General features: G+C 60.4%; 4 protein-coding genes across 4 annotated transcripts in view; 3 read left to right on the forward strand and 1 right to left on the reverse strand.

Annotated features, from left to right (window-relative positions):
• Window positions 1-464: 464 nt before the first annotated feature.
• Window positions 465-1,767, forward strand: M421DRAFT_90514 (uncharacterized protein; the record flags this gene model as incomplete). The annotated part of the gene is made up of 2 exons (XM_033597866.1): window positions 465-989; window positions 1,051-1,767. 2 exons carry the CDS (start codon window positions 465-467, stop codon window positions 1,765-1,767), a joined length of 1,242 nt encoding a protein of 413 aa, XP_033450914.1.
• A 954-nt stretch (window positions 1,768-2,721) lies between these two features.
• Window positions 2,722-7,191, forward strand: M421DRAFT_99302 (uncharacterized protein; the record flags this gene model as incomplete). Its single annotated transcript, XM_033598736.1, has 2 exons — window positions 2,722-6,852; window positions 7,021-7,191. The coding sequence occupies 2 exons, from the start codon at window positions 2,722-2,724 to the stop codon at window positions 7,189-7,191; spliced, it is 4,302 nt and encodes a 1,433-aa protein (XP_033450915.1).
• A 153-nt stretch (window positions 7,192-7,344) lies between these two features.
• Window positions 7,345-8,925, reverse strand: M421DRAFT_57637 (RNA methylase family protein; the record flags this gene model as incomplete). Its single annotated transcript, XM_033595522.1, has 2 exons — window positions 7,345-8,682; window positions 8,809-8,925. 2 exons carry the CDS (start codon window positions 8,923-8,925, stop codon window positions 7,345-7,347), a joined length of 1,455 nt encoding a protein of 484 aa, XP_033450916.1.
• Window positions 8,926-10,006: 1,081 nt separating this feature from the next.
• The window catches only part of M421DRAFT_355981 (HET-domain-containing protein), a 5,501-nt gene continuing 2,640 nt past the window's right edge, over window positions 10,007-12,867 (forward strand). The window contains exons 1-2 of the mRNA XM_033589618.1: window positions 10,007-11,912; window positions 11,964-12,831. Of these exons, the coding sequence (XP_033450917.1) occupies window positions 10,375-11,912; window positions 11,964-12,831 (2,406 nt within the window). The 5' untranslated portion in view covers window positions 10,007-10,374. The remainder of the gene's footprint in view (window positions 11,913-11,963; window positions 12,832-12,867) is intronic.

Here is a 12,867-nt window from a genome sequence, read left to right on the forward strand (position 1 = left end):
AGAGACAAGTTGAGAAGCAGAGACAAATTGACAAGCAGAGACAAGTTGTGCTGCAGAGACGAGTTGTGCTGCAGAGACAAATTGACAAGCAGAGACAAGTTGACAAGCAGAGACAAGTTGTGAAGCAGAGACAAGTTGACAAGCAGAGACAAGTTGACAAGCAGAGACAAGTTGAGAAGCAGAGACAAATCGACAAGCAGAGACAAGTTGAGAAGTAGAGACAAGTTGAGCTGCAGAGACAAGTTGAGAAGCAAAGACAAGTTGACAAGCACAGACGAGTTGTGCTGCAGAGACAAATTGACAAGCAGAGACAAATCGACAAGCAGAGACAAGTTGTTGGGCTGGACCTCGGCGGTTCGGGGCTTCTGCAAGCTCGGTGACGCACTTGACGCACTTGACGCACTTGACGCATCCACCTCAGCTCCTCCACGACGGCCCAGCGCCACAATCGCAAACCGGTCACCATGGTGCTGCAAGACATGGAGAACCAAGCTCCAGACAGCTTCGGCGAGCCGCCCAACGCCTCGGACAGCGACCCATATGCCTCTCCGTCTCCCTCCCGCTCGCTCGCAAGCGGCTCGCGCTTCGACGCATCCAACATGCCGTCACCCATACCGGTCCTCGGGCCCCTGATCGGCTTCTCGTCGTCGGCAGTCCGGTTCAAAGCGAACACGACGCTCTCGTTTGCGGAGAAGAAGCTCGGGCGCACGCTGCACCCGGAGGAGGCGCAGGCGCTCGCGTTCCACATCTACAAGCTCGAGCGGAGCAAGTCGTACTACGCTGCTGCGGGCGCGGGCGCGGGCGCGTATCGCTGGTATGCGACAATGGACACGTACCAGTATCCGTTCTACAAGCCGAAGATGGAGGGCGTTGATCTGAACAAGTTTGGCCCGCTGCGAGGGCCCGCGGCGGGTCTGGCGAGACAGACGTGGCGGTTCGGGTTGTATGCGCTGGTTGCGGGGCAGATGGGGAATATCATCGGGCAGCTGGTGAGAGACTGGAGCACGGGTGTGGTGTGGTGTGGCGTGGCGTGGTGCTAACTCGGGACAGATTGCGCAGCCCATTGCGGCGTATGAGACGAGTGTCGATCCGAAGCTGGAGGAGTTTGCGCGCGACATCAAGGCGGCGAGTGCGCGGGACGACCGCGGCAATGCAGAGCGCGGGCGCGTCATCGAGGAAAGGAGGAAGGACTTTGAGGCCCGCCGGCGACAGGAGGGGACGGGCGGCATGGCGCCGCCGCCGCCGCCGTCTGGCGAGAGGCGCGGAGAGCGCAGCAGACAGACTCGGCCGACTGCCGCCGCCGGCGACCCCGACGACGACGATATGAGCCCGACGTCTGGCAACGAGCCGTGGGGCGCGCAGACGAGCAGCTCGTGGGGCGACTTCGCGGCGGACGAGCAGCCCCAGCCACAGCCCGAGCGCGCCGTCGACGCCCGCGCGCGACGTCCGCCGTCGCACCAGCCCGCGCGTGCTGCGGCGCCGACCTGGTCGGCGCCGCTGGACGACGACACAAGTCCGACAGGCGGTCTCTTCCACTCGGAAGCCACAGCTCAGCCAGCGCAGTCCGCTTCCCGGCCCGGAGAGTCTTCGTGGGAGCGTCTGAGGCGCGGTGCAGCTCGTCAGGACGGGGCAGCTGGGGGCGCGACGGGCGCGACGGGCGGCGACGCGCGGGACACGGAGCGGGAGAGTGCGCAGCGCGAGTTTGACGAGCGGCTTGAGCGGGAGCGCAGCGGGGGCGGGTTCAACGAGGGGTCGAAGAAGTGGTAGTGGTTCTGTCCCTGTCCATGCGAACGCGTGTGTGCTCTCGGATTTTGTGCTCTCGGATTCTGTGCTCTCGGATTTTGTGAGGGGGTGGATGGCTCCATGCGTGATGCGACGGCAGTATTCATCGACAGTGTCTCGGCATCTCTCGCCTTGTCCATTGCCAGTGTCTCTCGCCTTGCGCATCGAAAGTGTCTCCCGCCTTGTCCGTTGAAGTCTGCATCGCCTTGTGCATGGAAATCTCCATCGCCTTGTGCATTGAAAGTATCTCTCGCCAGTATCTCCCGCCAGTATCTCCCGCCAGTATCTCCCGCCAGTATCTCTCGCCTTGTCCCTCGCCAGTATCTCTCGCCTTGTGCATCGCCAGTATCTCTCGCCAGTATCTCTCGCCGTGTCCATTGAAAGTATGCCGCGTCCATGTCTCCTCCATATCTCCTCCATGTCTCGTCCATGTCTCGTCCATGTCTCGTCCACATCTCGCCTCATCCCAGCCATCCCGACCCGCAGACACTCTGCTCAACGCGGGCGGGCGTGTTGTGCTGCGGGTTGTGCTGCGGGCGTGCGGCGGCCGGGGGAGACGGGGCGCTGCCGTCATGATCCGCGGGCGACTAGGCCAACTAGCGGTAGCGGATTCGCAGGGATGGGCCTATGGCAAGCTGATGTGGTATCTTTCAGTGGTGCTCTTGTTCCGTGCTCACTGCTCACTGCCCACTGCCCACTGCTGCCCGTCGCTATCTGTGCGTGTTTGCCTGCAACGCCTTCGCTTCGTGTTGGAGAGGACGGCATCCACATTCCCTCCCGCGCCATAGCTTTGCCGTCGCCGTCGCCGTCGCCGTCGCCGTCACCACTCACGTCCTCACGTCCAAGCACCCCGACCCGCGCCGGCCCGTCCGCATCCCTCGCGCGGACAGATGGTCCTCGCATGCCCATTCGGTGCTGCCCACAGTTGATGTCGCTTGGATGCCTCCCGTGCTGAATCCCTTCCTGCGCGCCTTCTTCCGCAGTGCCCTCCCCAGCCAGTGCGCGCCCCCACAGCACCACGTCCTGCTCGTGCCCACTACCGAGGCGCTCCTCGGCGCGCGCGACAAGGACTCGGGCGCGCCGTACGCCGACCTCGCCGGCTCCGAGGAGTTTCTCGCCAGCCATGTGCTGCGCGTGCCGGGCGGCGTCGGGCCCGACAACCACGTCCGCGACGCCAGCAGCTTCCGCGAGACGCGCGGCAAGGCGAAGCAGTTCACGACGGCCAACGGGCGCACGGTGATTGTCAAGGACGCCTTTGTCTACAGCAACAAGGGCTTCAAGACGCTCAACCAGGCCCAGCTGCTCGCCGACGCCGTCTTCTACCCGGACGCGTTCGAGGCCCAGCCCTGGCTCGTCTACTACATCTCGCGCCCGCTGATTGGCACCTTTGAGCCGACGCCCATGGTTGCCGCGGCCCTGCTGTCGCCCCGCCCTGTCGCGCCCGCCGCCCCGCCCGCCGCGGCGAGCGGCGCCGCCCGCGGCGCCGCGATGCCGCGCAAGAAGGAGGTCAGGTCCTTTGGCGACCTGCTCGGCCACTTTCCCATGATTGCGCGCCAGATGCAGCCCGGCTTGGAGAGGCTGTTTCGGGAGTTTGCCAAGGAGCTGGAGAAGCCGCTGCCCCCGACGCCGACGCCGTCGCGGCGGTCGTCGCAGTCGCAGAGCGCGCAGTCGCAGAGGTTGCAGTCGCAGAGGTTGCAGTCGCAGAGCGCGCAGTCGCAGAGCTCGCAGAGACGCGGCTCCGTGTCGTCGGTCGACACCGCTACGTCGCGGCCCCTGTCGATGCACAGCAACACATCACAGGCGCCGAGCGGCTTCGTCTCGACGCTGGAGATTGGCGACGACGAGGACGCCATGCGCAACTCGCTCGAGACGGCTGTCACGGCCGCCATCGACCTCTTCCAGATGGTCGACAAGCAGCAGCTGTCGCTGCTGGGCGCCACGACAGACCTCACAGGGCCCCTCGTCGAGCGCATGATCGAGCGGTACGTGGCCGAGCAGGTCCACCACACGCTGCTCTTCCCCCGCATCTGCCACATCCGCCGTCTCGACGACGTCGACCTCGAGCGCCACATGCGCCACATGCAGGACGTTGACATTTCGCAGGTCGGCATCGACATTGGCAACGGGTCCAAGGGCAAGCAGGAGCTCGCCGTGCGCCTGGCCCGCGCGGTCGACATGTTCAAGAAGATGGGCGTCGCCGGGAGTCCGCAGGAGATGCTCGACATTGTCCTGGCCGTCACGAAGCACGTCACTATGCCCGACACGAAGCACGACACAAAGCACGCCACAGAGCACGACACAAGGCACGACACAGAGCACGCCACTGTGCCCGACACAAAGCACGCCACAGAGCACGCCACAAAGCACGCCACAAAGCACGCCACTGTGCCCGACACAAAGCACGACACAGAGCACGCCACAAGGCACGACGCGTCTTTGGTTGCAAACGATCCCACAGCCCAGGGCACCCTGAACGGACCGCAGCTCTCGGAGAAGCCCGACCACCTCCTCACCATCAACGCCGATACCCTGGTGTCGCTGCTGCTCGTCGTGGTCATCCGAGCCCCGGTGCGGCACCTGCAGGCGCGCCTGTCCTACATGCGCCACTTCATCTTCATAGACGACGTCGAGACGGGCGAGATGGGCTATGCACTCAGCACCTTCGAGGCCGTGCTGTCCTATCTGCAGCACGACTCGGGCGGCCTGCGAAAGGCGAGCCGGCGGAACCGAAAACTGTGGGAGGCGACGCAGTCGGGCGACCTGGCGACCATGCAGCGCATCCTCGAGCCGGACCGGTCTTTCCACGAAGCCATGAACGACTCTTCGAGCGAAGACGAAGTCCCGGAGCGACACCACCCGGTCCGCTTTGCAAGCTTCTCCAATCCCAACTCGCTGGCCAGCTCCTCGGCGAACGGCGACTGCGAACCGAGGAGGAGGCGCCGGCGCAGCCCATCCAGTCGGCGGTCGACAAACGAAGACGGGCCGCTCGCGCACATCTTTCCCTTTCAGCGCGCGCAGACGCCCACCCTGCCGGGCCGACCGGAGCTGAAGAAGACGGTTTCGTACGACACACGGAGCATGTCGAGTTGCTCGGCGCGCTCGTTCAGATCGCGCACGACGGTGGATTCTCGATACAGCGCCATGGAAGGCGATACTTCAATCGAGAAGCTTGTGATGACCCAAGGCACAGACGGCGACTCTGTGCTGATGATGGCCATTGAGAGCAAGCAGGACAAAGCACTGCACTATCTGCTCAGCCTCACGGAATACTACACACCCGCCTTTGTGTTTGATGACTGCAACAACGAAGGAACGACGCTGCTCAGCGTGGCAGTCCAGCTCGCTCACGCAAAGTCGACGGATACGCTGTTGGCATACATTTTGGAAAACAGCACCAGCCCAGAGGCGCTCGCGGCCTACTTCTCGAAAAAGGACTCCAAAGGCAGGTGCATGGCGCACTACCTGTTCCACCAGCCCCGCCTCATCCAACGCATTGGACACGTCGTGCCGTGGCGGTTAAAAGACAACAACGGACAGACGCCCGTCTTTGCCCTCTGCAGATCATACGACCACGACGAGTACCACAGCATGGTGGACCAGGCCCTCTTGGCCGCCACCGCCGCGCAAGAAGACAATCAGCCGCTGCACCTGGATGAGCATGTCGATGCCAAGGGCAACAGTCTGCTGCACGTCATCACCGACCCTCAGCTGGCGAACAAGCTCCTGTATCGCTGCGACTCGGACGCCAACGCTACCAACGACAAGCAATTCACCCCGCTCATGGTCGCCAGCAAGTACGGCAGGACGGACATGGTGCGAGTCTTGTTCCAGGATCCACGGGTCGACTTGTCGGTGCGAGACGCTCGTGGCTTGACGGCCGTCGAGCTCGCCAAAGATGACGAGGTGCGCAACCGCATCGACGATCTGGTGCTGCTGTCAAACGAGCCAGGCGCCGACGGGCGCATCACCACTGTGGTCCGCTCGTTCTTTGTCGAGGACGGCACTGTGCGACTGGTGCTCAAATCCGGGGCGCCAAACCCCAACGGCACCATCACCGTGACTACGTGCCGCCGATCGTCCCACGATTTTGAGAACCTGGCCAAGTGGCTTGCGCAGGAGAACCCCGCATCGTGGCTCCCAGTCCTCGCCAACATGCCCTCGCCCTACCTCATCCCATCCCGGCCCTCCCGGTCGGTGCTGCGCGACCTCCAGCTCCGCCTCGACGCCTTCCTCAAGATCCTCCTCCGCCACCCCACCTTCTCCATGCACGAGATGGTGTGGGAGTTCTTCCTCGTCCCGGACATTGACTCGGCCATGCTCGCGCAGCGGTCTGCCCGCAAAGCCGAGCTGCGCGTCGAGCGGCTGCGCGAGGAATTCGCACCCATCTACGACGTGCGCGAAGTCGAGCTCTTTGTCCAGCACGCGCGCGAAAACGTGCGCTCCCTGCACCACGCATCCAAATCCGTGCTGCGGCGCACCAACAGAGTGCGCATGGTGACATCCGACCTCGTCGACGCAGCCAAGCTCGCAACAACAGCCGTCCACACCCTGACCTTCCTGCCCAGCGCACACCTCGCTGCCTTCCAGCGCTACACGAAATGCATCGCCGCCAGCGAAGCCAGCCCAATCGCGGCCTTTTACTACAACATGCACGCCATCAGCTCCACCATCGCCGCCGTCCTGTCCTCGCTCGCCCGCCCCTCCTCGCTCATCGCCCAGATGGGCGCCACGCAAAAGGCAATCGACCGCCACAACCTCTCCGTGCGGCGCTCCGACCGCTGGCCGCTCGGCCTCCTGGACGACGCGCGCTCGCGCGTGCAGCGCGACGCGCAGGAGAAAATGGACCGCTGCGTTGCGGAGCTGGCTGATCTGGGGAGGGAGCTGAGGTACACGCAGACTGTTGTTGCGAGCGAGTTGGCGAGCTGGCACGAGCGCAGGGTCGAGATGGGACGCGCTGCTGTTAGGGATCTGGCCCGGCGGATGGTTGTGACTGAGCGTGCGCGGTTGGAGAGTATGCGCAGGGCGGTTCGCGGACTGGGGGGACGGAGGGATGCAGGACGAGCGAATGGGGTGGGGAATGAGTCTGGGGGGTCGGCGAGACGGACGTTTGATTATGTCGGCGACGCAGAGGATGATGAGTCCCGCCACACAGAGGATGATGAGTCCGGCCACGCAGAGGATGATGAGTCCGGCCACGCAGAAGATGATGAGTCCGGCCACGACGCGTCCGGTTCGGAGATGAACGCCGTCGCGCTCCCGCCGCCCGATGCCCTGCCCGTCGAGCATCTCGTCGCCGACCCGGCCAGCGCCCCCGAGCCGGACGATGATGAAGAAACACCGCTTCTAGATCTAGCCGCCGCGGCACCGGAGCAGCTCGACGGCACGCCGGACACACGACCAGGCATGTAATCGCACGGAACTTCTTTTCTGGCCATAGGCGGTTGTTTGGATACATGATGCGTGGCTGTCTGGCTGGCTGTAATACAAATCCCTTGCACAGACTGTCGCTTTCAGACGCGTGATACGTATCCCCCCCTCTCCCCTCGCTCGCTGACGCCCCCGTCACGCCTGCTGCGACGTCGACTCCACCACCTCGTCCTGGGCCACAGCCGCAGCCGCATCGGCGGCTTTCATGCGGATAAACTCCTTCTTCATGTCCTCGAACTCGCGGAAGCCCTCAAAGTACTTGCGCCGGAAGTCGTTGAGGTCGCTGGCCCGCGTGCCCGTCTCGTGCGCCTTCTCCTGCCCCGGTTCCCTCTCCTCCCGCCCAAGTGCGTCGGCGTCGACCTCACCCGCGGCTCGCCGGCGGTACGTGAGCAGTCGTCGGCTCCACTTGTTGAACGGCTGCGTGCACACGCTGTGCAGCTCCAGGCAGGGATGCGACGGTATGACGAGCTCGACGTCCTCGTCGTTGGCGGTCGGGACCCACATGCTCAGCCGCCCCCCCGGGACCAAAGTCGCGGCCGCGAAAGCCAGGATGTCGTGCTGCAGCGCTGTAAACGAGTACGGGCGCTTCGGCGGCACGTAGCCCTCCGCCTGGCTCTGCGCGGCGTGCGTCGATAGCTGTGATGCGAGGAGTGGTGTTCGTGGACCGAGCACCTTCAGACCCTCGCGGATGCCGTAGGGCGGGTCGCACACGATCCCGTCGAGCCACGGAGTCTGGGACGCGACACGGAGCGGCGAGTTTGTCAGGTCCGCCACGAAGCCGCCGAGGTACTGCGCCGCGGTGCCGTACTGGTCGAAGTTCATAGCGACGTTCTTGGGCCCCGTCTGTCCGCGGCGCGCGCTGCCGCCCAGCCCGCGGATGCTGCGCCCATCGATATCGGACCCCGTCACCACGGCGCCAAAGTGCGCGCACGCCAGCGGAAACCCCGCGGCGCCCATGAACGGGTCGTAGAACAGCTTGCCCCCCGCCGCGAGCGCGATGTTGGCCGTCACCAGCGCGAGCTCCGCGTCCATGGACGTCGTGCTGATGTAGTGCCGCTTCTTGAGGTCGTACGCGTGCCGCGCGCTGCGCCCGGAGTCGGCGATCCACCGCCCCAGATACAGTCGCGCGGGCACGCGCGCGTCGAGCGCGTACTCCTCGAAGATGCGGAACCGCGCCTCGGCGTCTTTGATCTGCACGCGCCCCTTGAACCCCAGGAACGAAAACGACTCGATGATGGCGCGGATGTGCTCGGGCGCCGCCTGCACACCGCGGTACCGCTCAATGCGGAAGCTGAACGAGGCGTGTTCGTACGCGGCCCATTCCGCGGATGAAGACTGTCGCACGTCGGACCGCAGCGCGTCGTATGTGTCGCCCTGGCCCCAGAGGGCGTAGATGGCTTGCACCAGCACGGCGCGGGCGGCGAGGGTTCGAGCGGCGGCGTCCGAGGGGAGGGTGACGATGCAGTACGGCGACTACGCGCGTTAGCCAGCAACAACAACGACAACGTGAAGAATTTGAGAAAATCGAACAAAGAGGCTGTTTATGCAAAACGCAGTGAGCTAGCAACGAGTAAACAACGCTCGGGGAGGTGTACACACATCATCCTCATACCGTTCCATCTGCAGTTCCACCCCCGCCAGCTCAGCGAGCGCGCGCAGCTCCGCCGTGCGGAAGGACTCGTGCGCCTGCGCCAAGCGCACAAGGTACGTCGGCATGGCGATTACCGACTTGTGTGCTCAGGTGATTACGAGTATCGCAGCGTTGCGCGCTCAATCTGGTGCGGGCATGATTCGATGCCCGCAGAGCGCTGTCGACGGGGCGCGGGGCGCGGGTGAGAAGAAATGTTGCGGCGTTAGGGGTGTGTGATTGGCTCGCTAGTGTAGCGCTAAGCGCTTTTCTTGACCTCACCTTGGGAGGACTGCCAGTGCAAGACAAAGATGGACGGGAATGAGGTACGGAGATGAGATTGTGTCGGATACTCATAAGAGCGATATAAGGGAGCCCGCAAGGGGGCTGCGCTTGAGCGGTAAGTGCTAAAAGGTGTCTCCCTAAGTGAAGAGACACACTTTGTCGCGAGACAGGTTGGCGATTCGAAACTTCAGCACCTCTGATATGCGAATCTGTAGAGCTAATGTTCATACACGGTGTTGATCAACTAATCATCCTTGATACCAACTAGCTCCGACGAGAATCTCTTCAGTGCATGGTGTCGATCGTTTCGTCAACGGCTTCGAATAGCCCCTTAGCAACACCCCCCTGTCTACTCGCGACATTAAGACTCTCACTAAATATTAGAGGCCTTAGGAAGGTGAGCAGTTAGCAAAGACTGTGCTCCCACGCTTTAAAAATCATCTGATCGTAGAAGTGAGCTCGCCAAAAGCTCCAAAAGAGTAGAGAGGACAACACTGCAGCAAGACCTGGGCTAGCAAGACACGCTAACAGAGCTTGGTCTGCATTAGCGTATCCGCGTATTCTGGCGTAATGAACCAAGCGCTATGCCTACCTTGTGCAGTTGCTTAGTAAGATGTGGCGCATGTTGTTGTTGGCTGTCTTTTACGTCCGAGAAGAGCTATCAACAGTGTGCTGCGCACATTTTATTGTGCATGCTGGAACCACATGCTAGCCTTAGCTGAACGCCTCGCCCGAGACGGGTTGCAGAGACGGTGACGACTGTCATTGCGTGCTCGCCGGCCTGCAGCGAGAGAGTGACACAGAGTCCCCAAGGCCAGCGCGTCCTTGCACAACCAGCACGCTACAGGAACGTCCAATGTTGTTTATAACATAGGCCTGTATATCGCACTTTCTGCATGACTGAATCGCACCCTCGGATGGGAGCTGCTTTGTATCAACGCAGGATCGCGCGATCACGTCTTGTGAGGCTTGCTTGGCCATCCTCGCGTCACATGGCAGGCAGGCTGCGCCTCCCACCTGGGTGATCAAAACGCAGCCTGCCTCAACAAACAGCCTGCAGCACACGAAGATTGCTTCCTTTACAACTGGTCTAGTAAGCTACTGCTTAGCACTTACAACAAGCCCGACAGCTACATTCGACGATATTTGCGTCCACGAGCGAGCGGCCCTGCCTAGTCGATTTCTCTAGCCTACTTCGAAGCCCCTCTTAGACCCGCTTCTACCCCACGTGCAAATAACCTACACACGAACCTATGCGACTGCTATGTACTGAAAAAGATGGGCGGCTCAGCTGGACTGATGATATGTACGGCGACAAGATCCCCCCCTATGCCATCCTGTCACACACTTGGGACGGGCAGGAGGTGGCCTACAAGGATCTCAAGAAATGCAGAGACATGAAGGACGTTGATCCAAAGCTTAAGGGAGGATACCAAAAGCTTTTTTTCTGCGCTCAGCAAGCTAAGCGCGACGGTTTGGACCACTTCTGGGTAGACACATGCTGCATTGACAAGTCGAACAACACAGAGCTATCAGAAGCGATTAACTCCATGTTTCGCTGGTATCAGAACGCAAAGAAGTGTTACGTCTACCTGTCGGACGTTAAGTACAACGGCTTAGATAGCGAGGGTGAGTTGGCTTCCAAGGGAAGCAAATGGTTCACCCGGGGATGGACGCTCCAGGAGCTCCTGGCTCCCAAATCAGTCGAGTTCTTCTCTAAAGAAGGAGCGCGGCTAGGGAACAAGGACTCGCTTGGACATATCATCCACAAGTTCACAGGAATACCCCTCGATGCTTTTTCAGGAAGGCAAATGTCCGAGTACAGTGAAACTGAGCGGTTCTCTTGGGCAGACCGTCGCCAGACGACACGTCCAGAAGATGGCGCATATTGTCTGCTAGGCATATTCGACATTCAAATGCCCTTGATCTACGGCGAGGGTAGAGAGAAGGCATTGAAACGATTGAAGAAGGAGATACAGGAGGGTGCTGTGGACACTGCAGATGCCTACAAAAAGAGGCTTGGCGAGATTGGCAGCTGGCTTTTGGCGCCTGACCCATCCACCAACTACCACAAAGCGCACAAGCAGCGGCAGGCTGAGACTGGACTCTGGCTACTAAAAGGCGCAAAATTCGCCAAATGGAAGGAGAGTGCTGCGTCGCGACTGTGGCTGTATGGGATCCCAGGTTGTGGAAAGACCATCCTAAGCTCTACCATCATTGAGCATCTGCTGCAGCACTGCCATGCTAACGCTAGCATGGTCACAGCTTACTTCTACTTCGACTTCAACGATAAACAAAAGCAGGATCCAGAGCTAATGCTCCGCTCGTTGCTCTGCCAACTCGTGCAGCGTTCGGTCACGATACCCAAGGGCGTTGATGCGTTGTTCTCAGCTTGCAACAACGGGCAACGAAAGCCGTCACTAGATGCACTTCTGGATGTAACGCCGCAGGTAATTCAACAGTTCACGCATGCCTACATTGTTCTAGATGCGCTCGACGAATGCACTCAGCGCACAGAGCTGATGGACGTACTTAAGACAGTAATCAAGTGGCAGCTTGACGAGGTTCATCTGCTCATGACCAGCCGGAAAGAGCAAGGTATTGAGAGCATTTTAGAGATTTACGTCAAGCAAGAGGACACTGTCTGTCTTCAAAGGGACGTAGTGGACAGGGACATAGAGCGATATGTTCAGCAAAGGATATCTGACGATAAGAGTTTAGCAAAATGGAACAAGGACGCTGCTGTAAGACAAGAGATCAAAGATGCTTTGATGCACGGAGCTCGTGGGATGTATGTGTATTCACCAAGCTACCTACATAGCTAAAGCTGATAATAGCGTAGGTTCCGATGGGCTGTATGTCAGCTTGACACGTTAGCAAAGTGTCGCAATCGAGCGATGCTGCGCAAGTCGCTGGCCACTTTGCCGCAAACGCTTGACCAGACATACGACCGCATTCTCACTGCTATAAGCAAAGACGACTACGATTACGCAATGCGCATCCTTCAATGGCTGGCATTCTCTGCGCGGCCACTCTCTGTTGAAGAAATCGCTGAAGTTGTTGCTATCGATACGGCGCGCAACGCAGCGTTCAACCGTGATGAGGTGCTAGAAGACCCGCTAGAAGCGCTGAACATCTGCTCAAGTCTAGTCACTATCACCACAAACAAAGCAGAGGAAGGGCTGCTGCCTGTCCAGCAAATCATCGCCCTAGCACACTATTCGGTCCAAGAGTATCTCGTGTCAGACAGGATCAAGCAAGGAGAGGCAAAGCAGTACAGCATACAGGAGGTTGAATGCAACAACGTGTTAACAAGGGGTTGTTTATTGTACCTGAACCAGTTCCAGCAACCCTTATCACAAGAGACTCTGGAGACATCAGCACTTGCAAGGTACGCAGCAGAGTTCTGGAGCAGCCATCTTCGAAAAGCAGGGGACGAGGCAGAAGGAAGTGTGCTAGCGATGAGTTTGATGTCAGCCGACAACCCCGCATATCTCTCATGGATCCAGTTGTGGGATCCAGACAATTCATGGCGACAGCCGCAATTAAGCAAGAGTCTAGAAAGCATAGCTACGCCACTGTACTATGCAGCACAGTTAGGCCTGAATAGGATTACAAGACTGTTGCTTGACAGAGGCGCCGACGTCAACTCGCAGGGTGGAGAGTACGGCAACGCACTGCAGGCAGCTTCAGTTGAAGGCGAGGAGCAGGTGGTCAAGATGCTGTTTGACAGAGGCGCCGACGTC

Source organism: Didymella exigua, assembly GCF_010094145.1.
Source record: "Didymella exigua CBS 183.55 unplaced genomic scaffold M421scaffold_7, whole genome shotgun sequence".
Taxonomy (NCBI): Eukaryota; Fungi; Ascomycota; class Dothideomycetes; order Pleosporales; family Didymellaceae; genus Didymella; species Didymella exigua.